This window comes from Lepidochelys kempii, chromosome 2 (genome assembly GCF_965140265.1).
Source record: "Lepidochelys kempii isolate rLepKem1 chromosome 2, rLepKem1.hap2, whole genome shotgun sequence".
NCBI classification, from domain to species: Eukaryota; Metazoa; Chordata; order Testudines; family Cheloniidae; genus Lepidochelys; species Lepidochelys kempii.
Window position 1 is genome coordinate 16490041 of NC_133257.1, and position 24888 is coordinate 16514928.

The window sequence follows — 24888 nt, forward strand, 5'->3', positions numbered from 1 at the left end:
ACTGTTCAGCCAACCTACTTTCTCCACTCAGGTCGACAGACAGAATGGCTCTTGGATACTGGTATGAAGTGTTCTTCTCTGTAAACATGCTTCGCAGAGTCAGAGAGCTCCCAGAAGACCGTGTGAGTGGAGAGGAGCACCTTTCCAAAAACTCAAGAGAACTATCTTCATAATCCGAATAATCTAAAAAATTAACATGAACAGTGGTTATCTGATGTTATAGTACTCAAGAAAAAGTAGGCCGGTAAGAGTTCACAAGGCCTGAGAATGACGATTATGTAAGAAAGTTACAACATTATGTGCAAAAGATAAAGAACATGCATTAGTGCATAAATACCAAAATGAAGGGAAATGTATAAATATCTACATCACACAAACCCCTAAACGGTCTTATTTTACATGTGTATCAATGTAAGCGATATTAAGAACATTATGGTTACCAAGTCAAGCAGCAGAGTAAAAAAAAAATTACAAAGTTAAAAATGTCACACGTGACTTCAGCTCTGCCCCTCTTATGTACGTACACTGCACCAGACTAATTATATAACTTCTTATTTCTCACTTCATACATATCTGAGATTGTGAGAAAGTACCTTGTAAGACTACAAAAAGGAAAGAATATTGCACTATATCCATAATCAAAGTTCTTCAATTGATCTTTGATTGACTTATTTGTCAGTTCTTTTCTATCAAACAGTATTGTGTGTATTGGACACATCTTAGAGGGTTTTCATAAATCATGCCTCATCATCACATGGTTCTCCTTCCTTCCCACTGACAATCAAATAGTATCCTTGTGGCAACTGCAACAGACTTACATGGAAAATAAAACTAGTAACAATGAATGTTTAGCTCCTTCTGATGTGTTCTAGAAATTATAAGCCCCAGTTCTTGTCTTTTTCTTGTTTTGACACTGAGAAAAAACAGAATCCTTTTTGTCTCACGTTCCTCTCCTGCTTCCCAAATTTCATGCCTAAATCTGTCCAAACGTCTGCTGCTAAGATGATCTTGCTTTTTCAACACAATGCTTGCCAAATTTTTTAAAATGTTCCCAATTAAGCCATGAACCTGAGGTCTGCTGGAGAGTTATGCGCACATCTCTGCAAATATTAGGTAAAATTTTTTTTCCAAGAGAAATACTTAATTTTCAGAGAAGCAGAACTACACCCTTGTGCATTATTGTAACCTCCCTCCCAACCAATAAACTAGTAATGGGAGAACTTTAAAAAGTTTTGAGGTTTGGATAAATATCTGGTTTTGATGTCTCTTTGAAACAATGTAATCCTCCACACAATTTTCAATCCTCTGTTTCCAGCCTACTGCTAACTTCTACAGCAGGGATCGGCAACCTCTGACATGCAGCCCACCAGGGAAATCCACTGGCGGGTCGGGACAGTTTGTTTACCTGCACACCACTACCTGTAAGAGCTGAGAGAGCACCTCTACACAGAACAGTTCTGCACAACTGGCCCAAGCCTGCAGCCACAACAGTCATAGGGAACAATACATGGACAGATATTATCCAAGCACAGTCAGTCAGACTACATGTCCTAGGACATGAGTTAAATAATTGTACTCACTGCTCATTACTTCAACCTTCTCATCTTCCTTTTTAAAGTATTCCACAGCCCTGCTACCACCATCTACAACAGTCCCACGCTGAATGCTTTGTTCAGGCTTCTCTCTTACATTCTCCCTTTCCACCATAATCCACTGTCAATTCTGTGCTTTCTTCCATGTCCCCTCTAAGCTTAGGGTAACCTCCCAGTCAACATTCCCCAAGAACCTTTGCTATCCTTCACACCACTCCTAAATACGACCTACTCCATGATACCCATGATCAGTGACAACCGCAATTCCAGAGTAATTGTGTTAATTGTGTCATCTTCTGTATTGTCCCAAGGTGCTGTGCATTTAGATAGTAACTTTTTTGCCCAGTGTCATCAGTGTATAGCAGCATATCCATCTATGATGTGACAAATAACACTGAAATATATTGCGACAAGGGATTCTTTCTTCTTCATCCTCCCGCACCCTTAGGTGCGCAGAGCGCCCATCAGTTTCCACCATTTATTTTGGTCTTGTGCTGGTCTGTTCAGTCTTCTGAGTGTCATATACTTTCTCTATTGTTCTGTGTAAAGTTGCTCTAGGTCGACCTCTTAGACCCGGACCCCACTGCCCTAGGTGTTGGACAAACACAGAACAAAAGGACAGTGCTTGCTCAAAAGAGCTTATAATGTAAGTCTAAGACAAGAGGCAACTGATGGATATGGACAGATGGTGGAGGAAACAATGTGACAAAATTGGGCAGCAAGATAGGCAGCGATCTCAGCACATCAGCGACCTAACCATTTGTTGCAAGTAACAAGCGAAAGGAGAGTTTCGAAGGGGGATAACGAGTTGGTTTTGCAGATGTTTATGGGGAAGCTCTTCCCAGCTTGAGGGGCAGAATGGGAGATAGCACAAAAGTGATTGTTTGAAAACAATGTGTGGGTTATGAAGGCTGGCATCGTGGGCTGATGGGATGCAGAAGTGAACAACTCGATAGTGAATGAGAGATAAGAGGGTAGGAGCTGGCCAGGAAGGATCCTGAAAATGAAGACAAGTAGCTAGTGTTTGATACAACAGAGAAGGGGGAGCCAGTGGTGGGATGCACAGACACAGGTAACAGTCAAAGTGACAAGCTAGGAAAATGATCTTCACAGCAGCATTCTGACTGGATATGAGCTGGACAAGATTGCATTTGTCAAGGCCAGTGAAAAGGATGTTGCAGTAACTGAGACATGAGATGATGAGAGCAAATATGCAAGTTTCAGCTATGAGGATGAATAGGAAAAACTGTATCTCAGAGATGTTATGCAGAAAGATTTGGCAAGATTTAGACACAACCTAAATATGAAAATAAAAGTAAGCAGTGAGATAGTCAGGGCTGGATGTGAAAGTCTGAGATGCAGAACTGGGTGGAGGGAGGCTGGAGTGGAGAAGTGTATCTACATGTCATTGGTGTAAAAATGGTAGTTAAAGCCATGAGTGGACATGATCACCTGGAGACAGGATATAAAGGGAGAAGGAGAGGAGATACCAAATCAAAGTGTCTTTGCTATGTGAAATTACAAGACCACCACCTCATTTTGGTAATTTCTGAAATTTCAGAACTTGTTTCTGAACTGTATGAATGTTCAATATTTCAGTCGGTAACAACAACCAATCAGAACCAGAAAGATAGTATTTGATCTTTACTTTTTGTCTTAATTTTTCTTAACTCACCATGCTGTTTCGCTTTCTTCTTCTTTTTCTTCTTCTTCTTCTGTTTTGATTTATGATCTTTTTCCTTTTTCTCTTTCTTCTCTTTATCTTTTTCTTTCTTTTTACCTAATTGCAAATTAACATTTTAAAGTATTACCATCATCCTTGAATACTTTTTTCTTTCAGTTACCCTAAAAGCAAAATTTAAATTTTAAATCAGTTGTTCCAGTCACCTGCCCAGAGTGGAATGAGTCAATTAATTTGTTCAGTGCCATGTGTATAGCCCCTGTGATTAACTGATTTTGGAACAGCACTGGGGTTCCGCCTTAGCTGAGACACCTTGAAGTTAACACAGTTATTAGTGAGACTCTTCCTAGCAGAGTAACATAATTCAGCTTCTCAGTGTCAAGAAGTCAACTGTATCCCACATCTTGACAGGTAACATTATGTAGCCTTCAGAATTTCCAGATGTGACCCGCACATGAGGAAAAAAATAAGACCCAGTTTTAATAAAGCTTATATTTTAAAAAATGTATATTTTAAAAATACATCAGTAGTACATCAATTAGTTTGCAAGAAACAGAGTAGACAACCCATTTATTTTCCAGGTTTTGATCATGCTGTAGAAACAGGGAAGATGAGAACAGAAAGAACTCTTAATTTAAAAAATTACATCCTCTAGCAAAGCATGCTACATGATCTAGTATGGAGCTTAATGATAAACACCTGAAACTGTAGCTGCCATAAATTCCTTTAAGAACAGCTAGCTGTCCTCTCACCCAAAATTTTATCAGCAGAGTTTGTTCTGAATAAAATTAAAGTTACATTTTTGAATGTCTACTCCTTTTTAAGTACTACTGAAATCTACATGTGAATGGAGTCTTTGTTTTATAATAATTCATCTGTCCCTGCTACTTGCTTTCCATGTGAAGCCATAATCCACAGCTTCTAACTTCATAGTTATTTCCAAAGCAGACAGTTGTGAAGCCAGAAAGAGGGACTTGACTTCAGCTGGAAAATAAACCCCAAAGACTGACTCTAAGATAATACTCTTTTTTGTAAAAAGAAAAGGAGTACTTGTGGCACCTTAGAGACTAACACATTTATTTGAGCATAAGCTTTCGTGAGCTACAGCTCACTTCATTGGATGCATACATTTCCCCCCCTCTCCCGCTGGTAATAACTCACCTTTCCTGATCACTCTTGTTACAGTCTGTATGGTAACACCCATTGTTTCATGTTCTCTGTGTATATAAAATCTCCCCACTATATTTTCCACTGTATGACTCTGATGAAGTGAGCTGTAGCTCACGAAAGCTTATGCTCAAATAAATTTGTTAGTCTCTAAGGTGCCACAAGTACTCCTTTTCTTTTTATGGATACAGACTAACACAGCTGCTACTCTGAAACACTTTTTTTTGTGTACATTTCCCTTAGCCACACAGAATAAGAGCAGATATAGTGAATGTTTCAATTAGAGCTAATTGGGCTTATTTCTATTCCTTCTTTTCTTCCATAGATTGATGAGCAATTCAGACACATATAGGGCTGAATCTGTGTCAAAAATGAATTTGTTTGGGGATGGAAAACTGTGAATCGTGGCAAAAGTGAAATTTTATGAATGAGTCCCTATCTGACCATCTCTGTAATATTTGAAGAGTGAATACCCCAAACTTCCTTAATTTATATTTCATTTTAGGAGGCATCGCATATTCTGTTGGATACCTAGCCATTAGACTTTTTCTTTATTTATTCCACCTCTAGGCACAAGTTAATAACCACACATACCACTAATTTAATTGAAAAAGGTTATAAAGGGTACCCTATCATTATTCTTTTCCTCTTAGGCCTCATGCCCCACCCAGTTGGTCTAGGAACGGACACATGACATTATAGCCCTACTATTACTACCGGATTTGTCCCTCTGTGTCCTTGCAATTTACACACAATCTCTTAGGCATACATTGTCACACAAGTTTACTTATTTCCAAGACCTTTTGCATCAATTTAGGTGTTTGCGTTTCAGGTTTTTTGTTTTTTAAAAACTGGATGCTTTAGAAATATTAATACAGCTGAGCACTTACACCTAAAAGAGCATAACAGGTAAAAAGTTAGGGACAGGCTATGTTCTTACTCTCTCAAGCTTTAGACTTTTTGCTTAAATATGATTTTCTGTGCATACCAAATGATGATGAGCTTTTCTCTTCCAATTTCACCTTTTTTTCAGTTTTCAGTATACCTGTAGGTTTAAGAAAAACACACAAGCTTAGTGGGACCACTGCGGACGATGTACTTTCTTGTAAAAGTTACTTGGTTGTAAACATTCCTATCAATACATAATTAAAAGAAAGACACAATAACACATTGATTTTTAAAGATGCTTTACAATTACTTTTACGGTCTTAAGCACTGGAAACAAAAAGCATTGTAGTTTACCAACTTCTGAATGCTTGTCCTTCTCAATGACCTTCTTTAACATTTTCTCCTGCAGATTCTCAAAACATTTCTCCTTTACAGGCACAGAGAACTGTATCTCTGTCCCTTCAGAGCTGACTGACGTGGAGGACCTCTTTTTTTTACTATTCCCTTTGGGTAACTTTAGACTATTGGTTAAAGGCATTTCCAGATGTAAGGCATGTACATGGGACGAGGGTGCTGAAAACAAGAAGACAAATTTACTGGGCATTCAGTAAGGATTTAATCCTGTATATCAGCATAGCAGCCAGGTCACTGGCTGAGTCAGGCTGCTGAAATGACAAGTACAGGAAATATTTTCATAATAGTGAATATATTGTTAATTTTTGAATGCCTAGGTCTCAGTCTTACTATTTACTAAATGCTACATGCCAAAAAAAAGTCTGTTCTCTCTACTTTAAAAAAAAAAAAAAAAGGGAGATATCGATTCCAAACAGAGAGGTTAATTTCAATTTAATTCTCTCCTGCTTTAGATATTTTTTCTTCCCTTTTCTTCTCTTTCCATTACAGTGGAAGTCACTAGTAACAGTCAAGGAGCTGATGTCACCACAGTTAATTAACTGTGTCTTACTTTGAAGGGATAGCTATCTTTAATAGATTTTAGGGTTACAATGCTACTTATTAAAAAAACATTCGGCTCAATAGAAAGTCTACAACATCAAAGTTTACTGCATTCAGGAGTTATTTTTAAAAATGGTATTCTACCTCTAATCTAATAGAAGCTCATTAGGTTACCTCTGGAAATCAGTGTCCTTTTAAAATTGGAATCTAAAGAAAATAAATTTGAAGTATATGTAAAGCAGAAAGCTTTGTGTATAAATCAGAATTTGAAGTTACACTTGCATACAAAGAGTGTTTTGAAAGATTTCCTAATCCTCGATTATTCCCTAAAGTGCTCAGTATTTAGAAGATTTTTCTCTTCATTGCAAGCTAGGAAATCATAAAACTAACTGAACAGAGATGAAAAAATATTTTAATATTGTAACTCTGATATTTATTATCAAAAGCATCAAGGCAATTTTCAAATAATCAAACCAAAGAAGACCCAAAGTTATTTTGATCTAAGGAGGATACCTATTTTACTCTCTGCCACAGGGAAAAAATAAGTTGCTCAATAAACAATTACCAGCATCACCAAGATCTCCCACCAACCTTACTAGCCAATGCAGTGCAAGCTCTAAGTCTGTTCCCTAATTACACAACAGGAAAGCTCTAGATGTAGTCTAAAGCCTCCCTGCCTAATGCTGCAAAATACTAAGGAAATATAGTCTTACAAAATTATAAGGAGGTATCTGGGTTTTTTAAACATTTAAAAATCTATTTATCATCCTTTTCAGTATAAGAATCACTCTCACAAGAGTAGCTTGACATATTTTGTGGTTAGGATCCTCTGATGCTGAGGTTAGCACAGTAACAGCTGTTTGGGTGTTTAAATCACTCTTTTGGGTAAAGTTTGTGTGTGTACATTCTGGTAATATTTCAGGCCAAGTTTTTCCAAAAGTTATTCATGATTTTGAATATCCAATTTAAAAACACTAAATGGGACCCAATTTTCAGAAGGCAGGTACTCAGCACTTTCTGAAAAAATCAGGTACCATTATGGTGTCTCAAAAATTGGGCCCCCAAAAATAGCATTCAAAATCCTTAATCACTTCTAAAAATCTTGGTGTCTGACAATAATGCAAAAGATTAACCCTGCAGAAAACCTTAAAGCAGCCAGAACGCTGAATATGATCCAAATAAAGAGGAGGTTCTTTTGGGGTTCTTTGAAGTCCTCTCTTATAGAGTTCATTACTATAAAAGAGAAAACAATTAAGGAAATTAAAAACAGGAGTAAGAAAACTATGTGAATTTAGTGCTCATGAAAAGCGATGGATTGAGAGGCCTGAAAATCGAAGTCCTCTACTTAACAAAAAAGACTTGGTACAGAAAGCGGTAATGCTCTGGGGACACGTATGCCGAGAGAGAGCACAGAGCCTCCTCCTGGGCTACTTTTCCCTCACCAGACAGAGCGCCACACACTTCACATCAGCTTCCCCCTAGCACTCCAGCTCCTGAGAAGCCTCTTCCCTCAAGCAGTAGCCAAGGAACTTCACAGTGAACAGGCAGCAGGAGCAGCTAGGGCACTGGTACACAAAGCAGCAGGAATTACCCAACACAGAGGCTACTACATGGTGGACCTTCCAAGCTGTCTGATGTAAAGGCAGCTTCAGATCCCACTCCCCATCATGCACCCTGGCCAGCAGCTGGAAGCAGCTACTTGTACTGGGTAGAGGGAAGGAGCCAAAGTGCCTCTAGGTCTCAGGGTGCTGCTTGGAGGTGTTTTCTTCAGTTGGTGTTGTTAAGCCCCATCCAATAGTTTGAACAGACTATTCCTGATGCCCAATACCCTCAACACTGGCCCCAGCCTGAGCACCACTCTGAGCAGCAGAGATAGGAGGGGAGGAGGGATATGTAAAACACCCTTTGGGTTAAATATCCCTAATAAATATATTTGTTAGCAACAGAAAACATTATCTGAACTATTTCCGCCTCAGGGCTTCCCAGCTTCTGTGACTGTCTTGTCGGACTGTAAAGTTCTGCAGGGCTGCAAGAGTCTTCACTTTGTGTTTTTACAGAGCCAGGAGCACACTGTCATCACATAACAAGTAACAAACAACAACAACAACGACAACCTCCCACATCCCATTCTACCAGCAGGCTTCACCCTAACCTGCAAGGACCACCTCTAGAGATGGAAGCTTATTTTTTAGTATTCTATGGACAATCAATACTTGGCCTCTCTGTCAAGGCTAACAAAGGTTCCCATTAGTGCTAATGCTGCTACTTATTTTATTTTATTTTTTGGGGGTGGGGGAGGAGGTTATGTGGGCATGTGTACTGTACAAACTAAACTGAGATCACATAATACCACACATCAGATAATCTGGTTAGGCCACTACTATTTTGAGCCAGAACATTGAGGGCTCCACATCTGAACAGTCCATTGAATAATCTAGTCCCAAGTCATCTTCCCAAAACAGGACTGGATTTAAACTAGTTATTTAAAAACAATTTTCCTATGTCAGCGATCCAAACCCATCAAATGTCATTATTCCAAACATTACCTTAAATTTTCAAAATCCTGAAATTAGACCATTAAAGCTTAAATACCACCTGACAAACTAATCAACTGGTGACTAAGAAAGCTGGCTGATGGCTCCAGGAGGTATTTTTTATAGAAAGAATTCTGCTACAGTGACACTAATGCCCTTTCAAATAATTTACCCATGTAAGCTCCATCACTACAGTAACAGGAAAGGAGAAGATAACACATACAGTTACACTTTTCCTAGTGAGCAACTTTATCGAGTCTTCACTTAGAGGCGCATAAGAGGAAGTGGATAATCATATGAAATAGAAGCCTAGATATACTTCCTATTAGTAATCACTACATGTTTTGAAAATTATAATTTCATTTGTACCTAAATAAATGCTATTTCATAAACCTGATATTTTGATTTCAAATGTGTAAGTTATCATATCTTATAAAATAAAATGTTGATTTACACTAAATAGCCATAAAATTAAGTAAGAGGTGATCATTCGGAGCCTTTTAAACCAATGTAACCAACAGAGCAATACCGTTCATAATTTAATAATTTGCATAAACTAAATACTGATAAAAATGAAACACGGTAGTGACTCTGTAAAGGATTTTTTAATTGTCACTTGTTTCCTCTTGAGGTAACCAGATATGACCTCCTACCCACACACAGCGGCAGTGCGGGAATCTATGCAGGAAGTGCTATGCATGCTGTGTATTGTGTGTGTACACCAAAGACACTGAAGGACCAGATGTGAGCAATCGATGTCGATATCATTACCTCAAAGGCGAGTTTTGCCACCTCCATGAAATAATGGAAAGACCTATTTCAGCTCAAATATATGCAGACTACATCAGTTTTGCTGCTTTAATTATGCCAGCATAGTTAAAGCAGCACAGACCCTCAAGTGCAAATAAATGTATATTGGTATAAAATAGCTTATTCTGGTAAAACCTATTCCAGTTTGACAACACCTAAGAACCTATGGGTTTTCACCAGAATAACTATGCCAGTTACAAAAAAAAAAAAAAAAAAAAAATCACATCCCTTAACATTGTAATATCTTTAAGCATAGATAAGACCAATATAGTCAGGGCTTTCTAAAAAAATATGGATTTTGTTTTTTTCATTTTTGGAGCTTCTGTCACTCTCAAGTATTTACATGAAAATATATTTTTAAATATATATCATGGACATTTTAAACAGACTCTTAATTTCAATCTGTGCATGAAAACTAACTCTTTTAAAAGTTTAAAGAAGTGATGAGAACATTAAGGTTCTTCTTTGCCTATTAGGAAACAGAAGAACTCCACAAAACTGACTGTAACCCTTCAGGGGACAAGCAAAGGCAGAAATCATTGGAGAGAAGGGCATGACTAGCAACTGGAATGAACTCTCAATGAATGCTGAAGACAGGGGTGTAGACAGATCTGTGAACTGCTGGGAGGCTTGGTTTGCTAGTATCAGGAAACTTCCGAAACACTGGGTAGATGAGAACACTGATAACAATTCAATATACAGAAATGGCTAGCTAATCTCATTTTTATCCTTGAGTATTAAATTCAGTAGGTAGTGGTTTCTCATTCTAGCTACAGCGTATGTGAAAGTTGATGATCAATACTGAGTTACTGTAATCAGCGATCAAAATCATCAATGAATGAATTCATCTGACATGTCTAATTTTGAAGAAAATGGTAGAAAACAATGGACTGGATCATTAAAAATAGATAATTGTGTTAAAGTATAAACACTGTCAAGAGTTGTTAAATTGCAAGATAGGAAGATTGCATGTTGACATTTGCATTCAATTTCCATAACCATGTAAAATTTGCAGAGGATAAGGAGGGTTTTGATCAAAACAAAGCCTGTATTTTACACAAGAAAATCTACAATGAAGCACTAATGGTACAAATGCAACAGGTTTCAGAGGGACTTAACAGTTTACAGGCTGTCTGTGGATATTTGTCAGTCTCATTGGAAAGCAGACTTGTTTTAACTCACAAGAACCAAAGACAAATTTGGAAAAATAATTCTGATAAACTATATACCTTTTCCGTTACTTAGTCAACATAACTCCTAACTATAACTTAAGGCTGAACCCAGAACAAGAAGCAGCAGTTGAGATAAAGAAGCTAAAAATGTAACATTGAATTCCCTCCTTGCACTTAAAACTGAAGATACTGTTCGCTACTCCAAAGAAAGTGGTGGTTCTGTTCTAGTTAGTAGCATCAAAATGGTGGAAAACTGTGGAAATAATGGAAGACATGACAGTTGAATTTAGAATTTTGTCAGTTTTCAAAAGAACTGCACTTTGTCCTGCCAGCTCAATAATAATCAGGCATCTTTTTAATACATTTATATTGATCAGGTTTTGAACATCTGCAATAGGCTAGGTGCTGGAAAAGCAAATAAAATTACTTAGATTGTCAGCATTTCAGGTAGAGGACTGTCTTTTCATGGTATATGTGTGTACCTTGTCTAGAATGCACAGGGGGCACCATCCCCATCTGGGGTCTCTGGGCACTACCTCAATGCAAATATTAAATAATAAGTTGATGAAAGTGTATCAGTATCTATATGCAGATACCAAAGAGAGTGGTAGATGTAAGTAGTTAATAGTCCGAGGAACTAAATTATAGTGTTCTTGTGTTTTACTTATAGAATCACAAGCTGTACATTTTGGACAACATAAGTGCCTTTGCTTGAAGCATACATGTAAGAAGTTAATTGCAAAGCATGTGTTTTGCACTTCATTGCAGAAAAGCTCAATTTTTCACTGCCCTCCCCTTTGAAAAGCAACATGTTAACGGTTTGACAAAAGAAAAGCTTTGCTATGAATGAATAAATATTTAATGTTCTTTTTCCACAATTAAATATGATCTACTTTTTTTTTTTTTAAATGGCTTATGTCCTACACTAGAGCCAAACACTTCCAGGCCCACAAATGGCATCACTTTCTTCAAATGGCCCCTCTATCTCTAGCCTCAGAAGTCATGATAAACTTAATACATTTCCGTTTATTCAAGGTGAGAAAAATAGGTACCATTTTAATTTGAGTCTTGGGGAAATAGCATTTCTCTCTATCTAAATATTACAGGTCCATCTGCTTTCTGTACATTGGTGACAATAATAGGAATACTGTTAATATCTCGCACTTTTATAGCACCCTCTATCCCAGGACCTCACTGTGCTTTATTAATATTAATTTAGCCTTGTTACACTTTTCTGAGATAATGCCATTTCACAGATGAGAAAACTTATGCAGAGAGAGATAAAGTGACATGCTCAACACCAGAAAGTCTTTGGCAGAGCTGAGAAGCAAACCCTGGTCTCTTATCTAACCGTAAGTCCCCTGAGACAAGAGCACACTAAAACTTTTATGTGAGATCATTTTCCATATGTGGTACACTGTAATTTAGTGCATCAGGTTCATGGTAGCATGTTTGAAATTTCAAACAGAAACTTTGGCAGATTTGACTGCTGGAAGATTAGCTGTAAGTAAAACTGGTTGCCACTGGCAAGAGCTATGTAGATATGCACCTCTTGTCTTCGGAAGATGATTTATTGCAGACACTTGGCAAGCTTCAAAGGGCTTACAATACTAACACAGAAGACGATAAGCTGACTATTTTTTGCCCTTGGTTAGCTCCTTTTCACTTTTCTCTACCCTCATATGGGCATTAAACTCTACTTTAGAAATCATGAAGTCTTTCACAATCCTGTTCACAGTTATGTTATACATGATCACTTAATGAAACCTATCCTGACCTTGTCCTTGTTGAACCTCAGATTTCTTTTGGCCCAATCCTCTAATTTGTTTAGGTCCCTCTGTACCCTCTCCCAACCCTCCAGCGTATCTACCACTCCTCCCAGTTTGGTGTCATCTGCAAACTTGCTGAGGGTGCAATCCATGCCATCCTCCAGATCATTAATGAAGATACTGAACTTGACTCAACCCTTTTTTTTAGATCTGAGGATGTCAAAAATCAATGTGTATTTTCTGGGGGTAGTTGAGAAACATCAGATTCAATACGTCAGCCAGTGCTCCCAACAGATTCTGAAACTGCAGTCCTCCAGTGGTGACATTGCCACCACTAGCTTCTCAAAGGATGTGGAAGAAGCCAGCCTGAATTCAGTACAATCCATGACTTCCATATCATCAGCCATCCTCCAATTTTGACAGGATTTCTGTCTAGATTATCCTCATTCCTGATCAAAGGACAGCCCTCAAGATGGAAGTGTGGTAAGACAACATGGGTAAAAGAACTCTAGTTTTCCTCAGAGAGAAGAAGCGAACAGGAATAGATGTGTCTAGATTCTAGGGTATTCGGGCAAAGAAGAAACCAGTGGTGATTGCTCCTCAAAGAGCCATATTGTCCAAAAGCTCCCCAAGGAAAGGAAATCTGCAGAAAGGGGTATGGGAGAAACCCACGTAAGTAAATACCTATCTAGGAGAAGACCAGACCCCTTCAAAAGTGCATAAGGGTCTTCCAAAGATGAGAGCAGACCAAATGAGCTTCAAAGCCTGTTCCTGATGATGCCAAGGCTAAGTTGGGTAGCCCTTGGAAGGAAGGACTTCTTCAAAGATGAAGAAGGAAGACTATGAGGCAAACTCGAGTTATCAGGCTCAGAAGACCTATGACAAGCCAAGAATATGGCACAGGAGCCAGGGGCTCCCTCTAATTCAAAAACACAGGCTTATCAGGTCACCCAAAGATGGGGTCCTCAGATCCAAGACTCCCTATGGAAGCTTCAGATCCAAATAGCTCAACTGCCTCAGACCTATCCTTCCAACCATAGCACATGTGCTGTTCAGGTGGCTGGTCTGCAGCATGCCACCTAGAAAACTCACCTGAGCTTCCTCAGGACAGAATCCCAGGGACGGTGGATAGAAGGGGCAGCAGCGAAGTCCCGCAGCCAGAATTTAAATGTTAACTGTAATACTTTACCAATAAGGCTGATACTTATCGGTTAATCGCTTAACCGGTTAACATTTTACATCCCTATTCAGAACAAGCACTGCCATCTCCAAGAAGCAGAATGATCAAGCCACAGACCCAGAGGTACAGATACAACAATGGGTACCCGGCACCCAAGGAATGATTCCCTCAAACCTGAAGCAGACTACTTTGAATCTTATGTGGAGCCAACAAGCACTGTTAACCTTAGAAAGACCAGGAAACTGTGGAAATCAGATCCATCAAATTAGCATTCACAGCCTTCTGCAGAAGGAAAAGCTGTAAATACTGTCTCATATATTCTGGGCCCAAGATGTAAAAACCTCAGACAAACCAGCACACCTCAGGAAACAGTCTTCTCTGAGATGGAGTAAACAATACGAGTACTGACGTGCCAAATATTTCTGATCCACAACATGCTTTGTTCAAAGCCTGTGTTTTTTTTTTGGTCAGAATAATCCATAGCCTGGACTAAAACCAGGCCCATTCACTGAAGCAGTTTTATGACATTCACTGAGTGAAGGAACAGTTAGTGACCAGGACCAAACCACTCAGACCCTAAGCTGGTGCCAAGAGGATACTCTGCAACAAAGCAAACACCTAAAAAGCAACACTAATTACACTAAACTAACCAGCAATCACCCTACCCAACACAGATTCAGCAGGAAAATCAGAATAAATAATGAAATTGTAAAGCTGATGGTCACAACACTTGCAGCGAGCTATGACAACACAGAAACAGATGGTAGCTGGTGCTGCTGGTCCCTCTTTTGTAACCTGGCTCTGAACACACAGATTCCTTGATGGGGGCATACATGCGGCCCCAATGGACACTGCTCTTCTAAATAGTTCTGAGCTCAAGACACTGGGCATCGACATTCAATGAGTGGGTTTCTGTACAATTCTCTATGGAATCTCTAGCTCTCTTTTTTAGCACCACAAGCGAAGTATGATATGAAAAATTGTTATAGAATCTGAAGTACACACTACATTTCAATGCATTGGAGAATTCTTATAAATTACTGTTTGTAATATAGCACAATCAGACAAGAGAAGACAGAGTCACATGCATGAAGTTTCACTGGAGAAGTAGAGAAGAGCAACGTTTAAAAAATTTTAACAAATGAAAATTGGAAATATTTATGGTCCGCTTTATCTTAAAAATATATCTATTTTATAGATTAATAGATTTTAGTGGCAGAAGGGGCCATTATGATCATCTAGTTTAATCTTCTCATAATACAGGTCACAGAGTTTCACCAAAAAATTCCTGCCTGGAACTAGGTAACTAAGGCTGTGAATGGGCAAAGAAATCAACCTATGTTCTTATGTTCTATGTGGAGTCAACAGGAATCTGCACTGAGTGGTATCTTTCCAAGAGTGGGGCCATGGAAGTTATTCCATGAATATATCACTATCCACACAATGACATTTAATTTTTCCTGATAAGAATGTACAGTCTCATTTGAGCACAATACTTCAAATAGTGAGTTACAAATATTTAAGAATGTTTCTATATTTTTAAAAAGAACAGGAGTACTTGTGGTACCTAGAGACTAAAAAATACTAGATATTATTAACTTGGGTTTGAATAGAGACTGGGAGTGGCTGGGTCATTACACATATTGAATCTATTTCCCTAAGTTAAGTATCCTCACACCTTCTTGTCAACTGTCTAAGTGGGCCACCTTGATTATCACTACAAAAGTTTTTTTCTCCTGCTGATAATAGCTCATCTTAACTAATTAGCCTCTCACAGTTTGTATGGCAACTTCCAACTTATCTGTATGTACATATATATCTTCTTCCTATATGTTCCATTCTATGCATCCGATGAAGTTGGCTGTAGTCCACGAAAGCTTATGCTCTAATAAATTTGTTAGTCTCTAAGGTGCCACAAGTACTCCTGTTCTTTTTGCAGATACAGATTAACACGGCTGCTACTCAGAAATCTATATTTTTAATAATTTATTGCACAAAATTTTATTTTAGAGAACAAGTCGGTCTCCAAATTAATTTTTCAGAACAGTAAAAAGTTCCTACTTTTTGCATTTTTAATCACTTTAGTTAAACAACTCTCAGGCCTTCTATACTGCATAAGTAAACTGAATGCATGACTTGAGTGATGGGACCCAACTCTGGCCACCTACTACATGCAGGTGGGACCCCCTGCAGAGCCCCAGTGTGGGGCTCTACACTGACACCAGGGAACAGGTTTATAAACTTATAAATTACAGGGGGATTTTCAGAAATGTTCATCTTTGGCATCATATATTTCTCCCGTTGAGGTCACTGGAAAAAATCCAGTGGATTTTAAATGAGAGCAGAGCTAGACCAACATTGACTGCTTTTGAAAATCCTACTCTACAAGCATTACTGTATTTTCCCAATCAAACAAATGAAGAAAAAAATCAAACCAAGACTGGCTAAAGAAAGTTAAATTGATATTCCTAAATTTTAAACCTAAAGCTAAAAGACAAATGGGAATTCCTGAGTTTAACATTTGACAGCAAAGTAGCTTTATTGATATTTATGCTCCTTTTCAAAATTGCTGCTCTTGAGCTTGCGATCCCTACCTGTAGTATAAAAACAGATCCACCTTGAAGAACATTAGAACCAAAGCACTAATGTAGTTCAAAGCTGGGAGAAGACACAGAATCTAAAAGGATCCCAGAAGGAATGGAAGACTTGAAAGCTTGTAACAGAAAACCTATCCCTTCATTTTGTATGATTGAACACATACAATACACTTACATACCCTGCAGCTATAAACCTAACTGCTTGTGAACTGAATCTCTTTACCTGACGCTGTTGTAGCTACTCTTCCATCAGTTACTGCTTTGGAAGAATGATATGTAATCATCTGAGTATCTTCCTTTTCTTTACTGGGGTACTCATTACGGAAAGTGGATTCTGTGGATAATGGTGCTGTAACTTCCAAACTACGGCTTAAGTCAAGAGGGAGACATGGTCCACGCTTCTCAAGTGACATATGAGCAACATCAGGTACTACACAAAAAAAAGAATGTAATATTAACAAAGATATATAAGCCCAACAAATAACAGTATGGGTCGCAGTGTTACAATAAACGAACAGCATATAGCTAAAGGTACTCAATGTTAGTGAAAGATATGGTGAAAAAAAATGTGAAAGGTCTTATTCTTTATGATTGTTTCTCTCGGGTCGTTCTTTATTAGATTAAATACATTACCCTCTGATATTGATGGCTGTTGATTTTGAGCACTGATGGAGAACACTTTTCCATCAGTGACTGGAGAGGGAGAAGGAACTTTTTGTATAGACTCATCAGGCAACGAGCAAGTGGCTAAACGCTGTGATCTTCTTCTCCTCTGGCTATATTTGTAGGATCTAGGGGGATTCACTGGCTGTGATGGACCTAAAAAGAGATCTTTCAATGTTCATGAAGTAGAGATACGTCATAATCTTACGGAAATATTTTAAGATCTAGAGAAGGGTCATGCTTTACATAGTTCTCTTCTGCAGAACTGCTAATCACATTGTGCTTTGTAAAAATGAATAAAAACTATGAATATCAGATGAATGTTAATGTTTGAGGCAAGATTTTGTTTTTTTGCTTCATATATTACTATAAGAATTTGAGGATCTAGCCTCCATGGATATAGAGGAGGTCCTTATGCAAATAACCTATTTGCATTAAGGGGAGCCACTTCACAAATCAATAAGAAAGTAGACAGCTTAAAGTTTAAGAAACAATAGGATTTCCAGTATAGCAAAATAATTGTCACAGTAAGACTTTAAAATAAACTCACAAAAAGTAATGGTTCATTTTAGTTCTAATCTCTCCACTTTCTGCTAAATTGATATTAACACCCTGGTAACAGCAAATACAGAAACATTAACTGTCAATGCACTACATAGCAAGAAGTCTAAACCCCAGCACGAAGAATCTCAAATGAAGAGAAATATATGTAGATATTATAGGCCTGATTCATTAAAAAAATAAAACCTCACTTATGCATGTTTCATATATTGTACTTGGGGAAATGTGCTTTATCTGCATAAATTAGAGTTTTGTAAATCATTAATTCTTTTTCCTCCTTGCCTTACCTAGCTTCCGCTGTGTCATACTAAAGATTTGCAGTAGCAACAAAAATTACATTTCTATTTTAAAAAAAGTCAAAAGAGGTGGGAGCTGTTACAAACCATAATAAAAAAATTAGGTATCTAGGCAATGAAGATACAGTTTGTTTGTTTTTTTAATGGCAAGCAAATGTATAGCTTCAGTCCAAAACACAAAACCTCCTCAAGCAAAACTACTTACCGACATCTTGGGGGTATTGCAACATGTGTGGATGACAGTGTTTTGTGGGGGAAATTTATAACATGATTTAAAACCAATTATATTTATTGAGAGAATACAGAAAACTGAACTGGCTTATCTCCCTCCCCCATTCAATTAAAATTTGCTACAAGTTTAAGAGACGTTTATCTCCTCAAGAAGATGTCAACTGTAGATGTAAGGATGCAACATGTGATGAAGGAGTCCTCTTCAGGCCTTATTTTGTCACAGCTCTGGGAGTGAAGCAAAACGTAGGCTTTTGCTTTACAGAAACCCATGTTAGTTATAACTGTTGACTGCACGACTTCGCCTTCTTTGAGCAACAACGTGTCTTTAAGAGGTGAAGCTCAAAACAAATCTGAAAAGGCTACACTATCCCTCTCCAGCAAAAACAACATATAGAGAGTGAGCTTGTAATGCTCAAAAACGTAATACAATCATTCAAGGATGTTATGCAGCAGATAAGTTTCAACAACTCTTCTGTCCACCAACAATATCTTGATATTTTGCAAACCTGTTCCATGTTTTAAAAAGGCTGAACTACTAAGGTGTTTTCACACAGGTACATCAAAACAGTCCACTGAAGGCAGAGTTCCTCAATGATGGAAAGGAAAGATCCGCAAGAAAACTGCACATATTTTTAATGAATCAGGCCCTTTAAGAAGAGGTGTTTGTTTTCTCCTGTATCACTAGTACCATTAGTGTGGAGATTCATACAATGGAACTTAAAATCATTAAAAGCCATGACTTTCTACTACCATAAAAGTGCCATTATTACTTGCACCATAATTCACATACCACATTACGTGACTTTACTTTTTATAAGTTTGAGCTATCCCTAATGCACCCACTTACGTTTGAATTTTTTTTTTATAAAAAGCAGATTCATTGTAAAAAGCAACATTAATTTACAATCAATTATTTTTCTGTATATTTCTTATGACTATAAGGAATTATGGTATTTTTTAAAATGTCTGTGCTCACTAGTTTTATTTATCACAGAAGAAGGAAGCTGAGAGACCAGTGTCAAATCCTCGACTTGTATTAACTCTGGGGAAAGTGGTGATTTAGGGGGCTTTATACACCCAGAAGAATCTCCAGATTCTTGTTTGCATTTCTTGCTGCGAGCCTTTCCTGAAGACAAAGTTGAGGATAACAGTGCAGGTTTCTGAGTGTTGGCAGAACTGCTAATATCAGCTTCATTTTTTTTCTGACTTTGAGGTTTAGGTGAAATCTCCTGAATAAATAATAAGAAATTGATACTTTTATTTCAGTTTCTTCATTGTGGTTCTTGTATTCTACTTTGATCTTTTTTAGCATCTTTAGTATTCAAAAACATTTATTCAAAAACATTTTTAAAGCCAACATTTAACATTTCCAATACAAATGAAAAACAGACTCAAATGTATCAAAGTAAAAGTTGAGCAAGCTGTTTGTTTTTAAAGGGACACTGCCAATGACTTTCATCCTTAAAAGTTTCTCTTCGTTTCTCATTGCTTGCAATACCCTCAAAAAAAGCTTAAACACATTATTTTCTCCTACCAACTATCTAATATCCATTTGACAAATAGTGCATTTTGCTGTTTTTCTAATACAATAAAATACTTTTCATGTCCATCTCTCTCTCTCTCATTATGAACCATCATCATCAATGTTTTCGGCAAGAATAAAGAATGACTTGGAGAACAACACTATTGCTACTAACCAGAATGGGAAGTAGATATGTTAGCTTTGTTGTGATCACACCACAAATCAGAAGTTAAGTTTCTCAGCAAGAGTCATCCATTTAAAATAAATATTTAGAAGTTGGATGTCATTTTCCACAAATTTACTTCAATTTTGAAGAACCACCTGAAAAGGTTGACAGTGCCCCTTTAAGGAAAGTCTTAGAACAACAAACAATAATGAAATTTGAGCACAACCCCTTTCAGTGCTGGGAGTCTGGATTTCACCACACTACTTGCTTGTGCTAATGTTTCATGAAATCGCAACTTCTAGCACCACGGGGTTAAATAGATTGTTAACTGTAAAAAAACCAAGCAGATAAAATATAGGCTAAAAAAAACAAACACTTTTTGAAAAGCAAAATATGCTGCATTTTCTAAAGCTGAAAATGTTCACCCTTCCTTTTAATGCATGTACTAAAATATTTAAAAATAATTAATCTGAATTTACAGCAATTAGCATTTTACATTTTTTGCTAGAAGGAGGTTCTCTTACAAGCTGAGTAATCTGTAACAATATTAGTACTTGCCCAATAATGGCAGCTTGTACATATCTGAACACATGACCTCAAATTAGTTCCATCTATTGCCCAGTTGAATATGCATCATGGTATTATGTTAGCTAATAAAACCATAATTATGAAAGTGTAAACTTTTGTTTCTAGAACGTGCGTGCCACTTTCTCCAAAAAGATTTCACTCCACTAACATTTGGGGGCATTTCCCAGTTTTCAGACCTCTGTACTTCAGAGGACTGCATTTTTGGTACTGAATAGAAGCTCTCTTTTCCACTGGAACATGGGAGCTGCAAGTTCCAGTGGAAATATAAAAAAAAGCAGCACACACTACATATTTAAAAAAGGGCACCCTTGCGTGCTATATGAATGGCATGCTGGAAGTACCACGTAAAATTCCGGTGCAAAGTGTCCCATTCAGTTATCCCCAGTTTTATCCTTGAATCAGCTCATTATACACGTGATTTAAGTGAAGTTTATTCATTTAAATAAAATATTCCATGAACTGTAGCGTATACCTATGCTGATTACAAAAAGGTATTACCAGAAATTAATTAGAGCCATAACTTGTAAATAAACAATTTTATTGTTCATCTTCACATATGTGAAAGACATTACTACAGCGTCCATTTCTTTCAAATTACAAAGTTATTTAAACAAGATTTAAAAAATTAAATTAAATATTTTGATAAGGTGCTTAACCCCTTAACAAGGACAAACTAACATTAAAAAACCTTAATGAATTAAAGTTATTCATCTAAGCAGGTCTTGCTCAAAAGGAAATATAACATTACATAACCCTAATACACTTAAATAAAACTACTGAATCTACACGTAACAGTCTGAGGTTTTTGGGCTTAAGACAGTTGTAAATTTAAAAAAGAGTTATAAATATAATTTCATCAGCACAGTATGTTTTTGGCTGTTGGCCTGAATATTACTGTGTGCTGTATTACATTATTTAAAAACACACTACAAGACATTTTACCCAATCAGTATTACAGTGGTAGCAGACAGTATCTCTGTCAGCTTTGCCATTTTAGGAGTTTATAACTCGGCCATTTTAATTTACATTTGGGCTGGAATTTAGCAAAAAAATTTGAGCTCAGACACTCCCACCCCAACTTAATCAGTTTATGTTTGACTGGTTTTTTGTTTTTCTTTTCAGTTAGAAGAAAGGGGAAAAGTAGTACATTTGTTGGGTTTTGGATGCTTTGCTTTTTAAGAACTCATAACTAAAACAAGTATTTTCAAAACCGTTTTGCAGACCATTAGTCAGTGAATGGTGACAGTCCCTTCTGGATATTTTGTTATTTCTAATCAACAAAGTAAAAATAGAAACAGCCGAGTTATTTTAGATTGAGAAGTTACTATTCAGAAGTTTCTGTTAATATGCACTGTAATCTATACTGTTGCATATGGTCTTAATAAATGGCAAAATCCCATTCATTTCAATGGGACTCTGCACAGTAAGATTTACAGTGTAATGATTCTTCCAGAAATGTCATGCTGTCAGACATTTCAGTTTTTTGCACACAAAGTATTATACAAAAGTACTAAGAAATTATAGCATCTTTAATATGCAAAAATTTGAGAAGTGGAATATAATGTAAATATATCATAAACCATTATGCAAAATATCAGTCAATGCATTGACACCTTAGTAGCTCAGAATTAACCATTAAAAGTAGAACCATAACTTTTCATTGACAGCACTCTGGATTTGAGATGCTCAGATCCAGTACAGTGTCAATGGAAAAACTATAGCAATGCCACCATATATCAGGACTAAAGAACCAGTTACAAGAAACACAGTATCAAAGTTTGGGGTAGGGATTATTTTAAGAGTGTGGTGGGGCTTGTGAAGAAAGGAAGTGCTCTTTTTAGATGGTTTGTTTAAAACAAACCATTAAAAAAATGAAAATTAATACAAAATAGCCATACTCATAGATTAAGGATCTTATTTAAGCCAACAAAAGCAAAAATATCAAGAGTTAAGGATGCCACTTCATCCTTAGCTTGCTTTACTGTGCTTAGGTAGTCAGCCCTTTTAGCATGCAAGATCATGCACAATTCTGAGACTCAAGCAACACCTGAACACAATGGAATGAGCCAGAGATAGGGAGGCAACCTTCAATTCTTCAAATAAGTGGTTTTAAATCAGACCCCTAACATTAAAGTTTCTTTTTTGTACGTATTAAAATATACATCTTAGCAAAATGTATGGCTCATTGAACAGTTCATAAAATACACACAGTCTACAACACCAATTCTTACAATAGAAAAGAAACTTCTTACAAAAGAAGTTTTACTAGATGCCAAAAACCCTGTTTCAAACCACAAATCAAATTTGTGTAAGGGTCTTTTTCTTAGCCAGTTGTGGGCATGGTTCCAGCTATAAAACCTTGGGACCGCTGTTTCCTAGCCTTTGACTCCTTGGAGACAGTAACTCATTTATGAAAATTAAAGTTAACACTGTCATTTGTGTCAATTTACTTGTATGTTTCTGGCTATGCAGAGATGTAAACATAAGATCAAATATTTCGTTCCCTGTCACTGTTTCTGAAGGGGCAATTTTGTTATGGATACTATATCTCCATGGCACACTCCAGTGGGAACCTTGCAAAAGAATCAAACTCTACCATTTCATACCTGCTCCAGGACTGGAGCTGTTTCTTTGTTGCCTTCCTTTTTTTCAGCACCATCCACAACAACAGCTTTGGATGCCAACAAACCTTAAGAGAAAAGTTGCACAGAGATATTTAGAATGGGTTGGTTTTTTTATTTTATCATTTGCAATCATCAGGTTTTATGAAAAACATAAATGTGAACAAAAATTAAAACATTTTCATCTATAAAAAGATTCTCTCTGAAACCCCCTTGTATGGAGTCTTTATTTAAAAGAACAAAACTTATGAGATCCTGCCTACAATTCACAGGCCCTGTATTATAAATGAGGATTAGCACCGGCCATTCCAATAACACTCCCAGAGAGGAAAAAGGAGCTCCAATGCTATGACCCTCAACCGCAAAGCAATTGTGCTTCAAAAGCCAGACCTACAATCAAAGTAAATTTTCAACCATTTGATTTTAGGAGGTTATTTAGAATTCCTCCCTTCACTCATTCCCCCCACATTTGGTCTTTGTGTGCTTTCCTAATGGCTATAAGTAGGGCTCTACCAAATTCATGGCCATGAAAAACATGTCATGGACTCTGAAATCTGGTCTTTTGTGTGCTTTTACCCTGTACTAAACTTTTACCCTATACAGATTTCATGGGAGGAACCAGAGTTTCTCAAATTGGGGGTCCTGACCCAAAATGGACTTGCAGGGGGGTTGCAAGGTTATTTCAGGGAAGTCACGGTCAGTGGCGGATTAGCTACTGGGTCAATGGGGCCCCGGCCAATTGGGGCACCCCCATGCCCCACTCTGCCCACCCAGCACTCCTGCTAGGGAGCAGGGCTGGGGCACGGGGGCTTGTCCTGCTCTGCCCGACCACCCGGAGCTCCTACCGGGGAGCAGGGGAAGCCCCTGCGCCCTGACCCCACTCCCCAGCAGAAGCACAGGGGGAGGGAGACGGGGGCGACTGCAGTTGGAAGGCGTGGGGAAGGGCTCCCACTTGTTCTGGCCCAGGGCCTCAGAAAAGCGTAATCCGCCACTGGTCACGGTATTGTCACCCTTACTTCTGCACTGCCTTCAGAGCTGGGCAACCGGAGAGTGGTAGTTGTTGGCCAGGTGCCCAGCTCTGAAGGCAGTGCCCCACCACCAGCAGCACAGAAGGAAGGGTGGCCATACCATACCATGCCACCCTTCCTTCTACGCTGCTGCTGGCAGCGGGTCTGCCTTCAGAGCTGGGCTCCCAGCCAGCAGCCACCGCTCTCCAGCTGCCCAGCTCTGAAGGCAGCGCCACTGCCAGCAGCAGGCTAGAAGTAAGGGTAGCAGTACCGCAACCCCCACCAAACAATAACCTTGTTGACCCCCTCTCCCCCACACCTCCTTTTTGGGTCAGGATCCCTACAATTACAACACCATGAAATGCCAGATTTAAATAGCTGAAATCATGAAATTTATTATTTTTAAAATCCTAGGACCATGAAATTGACCAAAATGGCCTGTGAGTTTGGTAGGGCCCTGGTTATAAGTTACAGTTGCAGAGTTCCCATCAAAGTTTGCCTGTTATGTAGTCTCATCTTTTTTAACAGGCCCGTGCAAATCCTTTCTGGTCTAAACAAAACACTGAAGCATCTAACTGTTAGATTCTAACACAAGGAAAAATCTTACAAAGGCAAGTGGATAGACTAGATCAGAGGTTCTCAAACTGTGGTCCCCAGAACACCAGTGGTCTACGAGCTCCATTCAGGTGGTCCATGTATAGTTCCCTCTAAGATGCACGCCTGGGCAGCCGTACACGAGAAAACGAAGAGCCACCCACCTAATTAGTGGAGCTGTGCAGGCGTGGCTCCACTAATTAGATGCCTGGACCCTGGAGAAGACGCACATGTAAGGTGAGGTGGTGGGCTTGGGGGGAATAGGGAGTAGGTGGAAGGGGGAAATGGGATGAGA

The 24888-nt window shown here is 38.1% G+C and overlaps 1 protein-coding gene across 15 annotated transcripts in view; it reads right to left on the reverse strand.

Moving 5' to 3' along the window:
* Positions 1-24888, reverse strand: part of PHF20L1 (PHD finger protein 20 like 1) — an 82455-nt gene that overhangs the window by 20230 nt on the left and 37337 nt on the right. For 7 of the 15 annotated variants that reach the window (XM_073330084.1, XM_073330088.1, XM_073330087.1 and 4 more), the window contains 8 exons: positions 22978-23060; positions 19072-19324; positions 16978-17163; positions 16568-16774; positions 5683-5901; positions 5429-5485; positions 3268-3372; positions 19-183 (listed from right to left, as the gene is read on the reverse strand). In XM_073330084.1, the coding sequence (XP_073186185.1) occupies positions 19-183; positions 3268-3372; positions 5429-5485; positions 5683-5901; positions 16568-16774; positions 16978-17163; positions 19072-19324; positions 22978-23060 (1275 nt within the window). Of the gene's footprint in view, positions 1-18; positions 184-3267; positions 3373-5428; positions 5486-5682; positions 5902-16567; positions 16775-16977; positions 17164-19071; positions 19325-22971; positions 23061-24888 lie in introns of those variants that run through there. The other 8 variants (XM_073330096.1, XM_073330095.1, XM_073330093.1 and 5 more) reach the window with 3 other exon arrangements.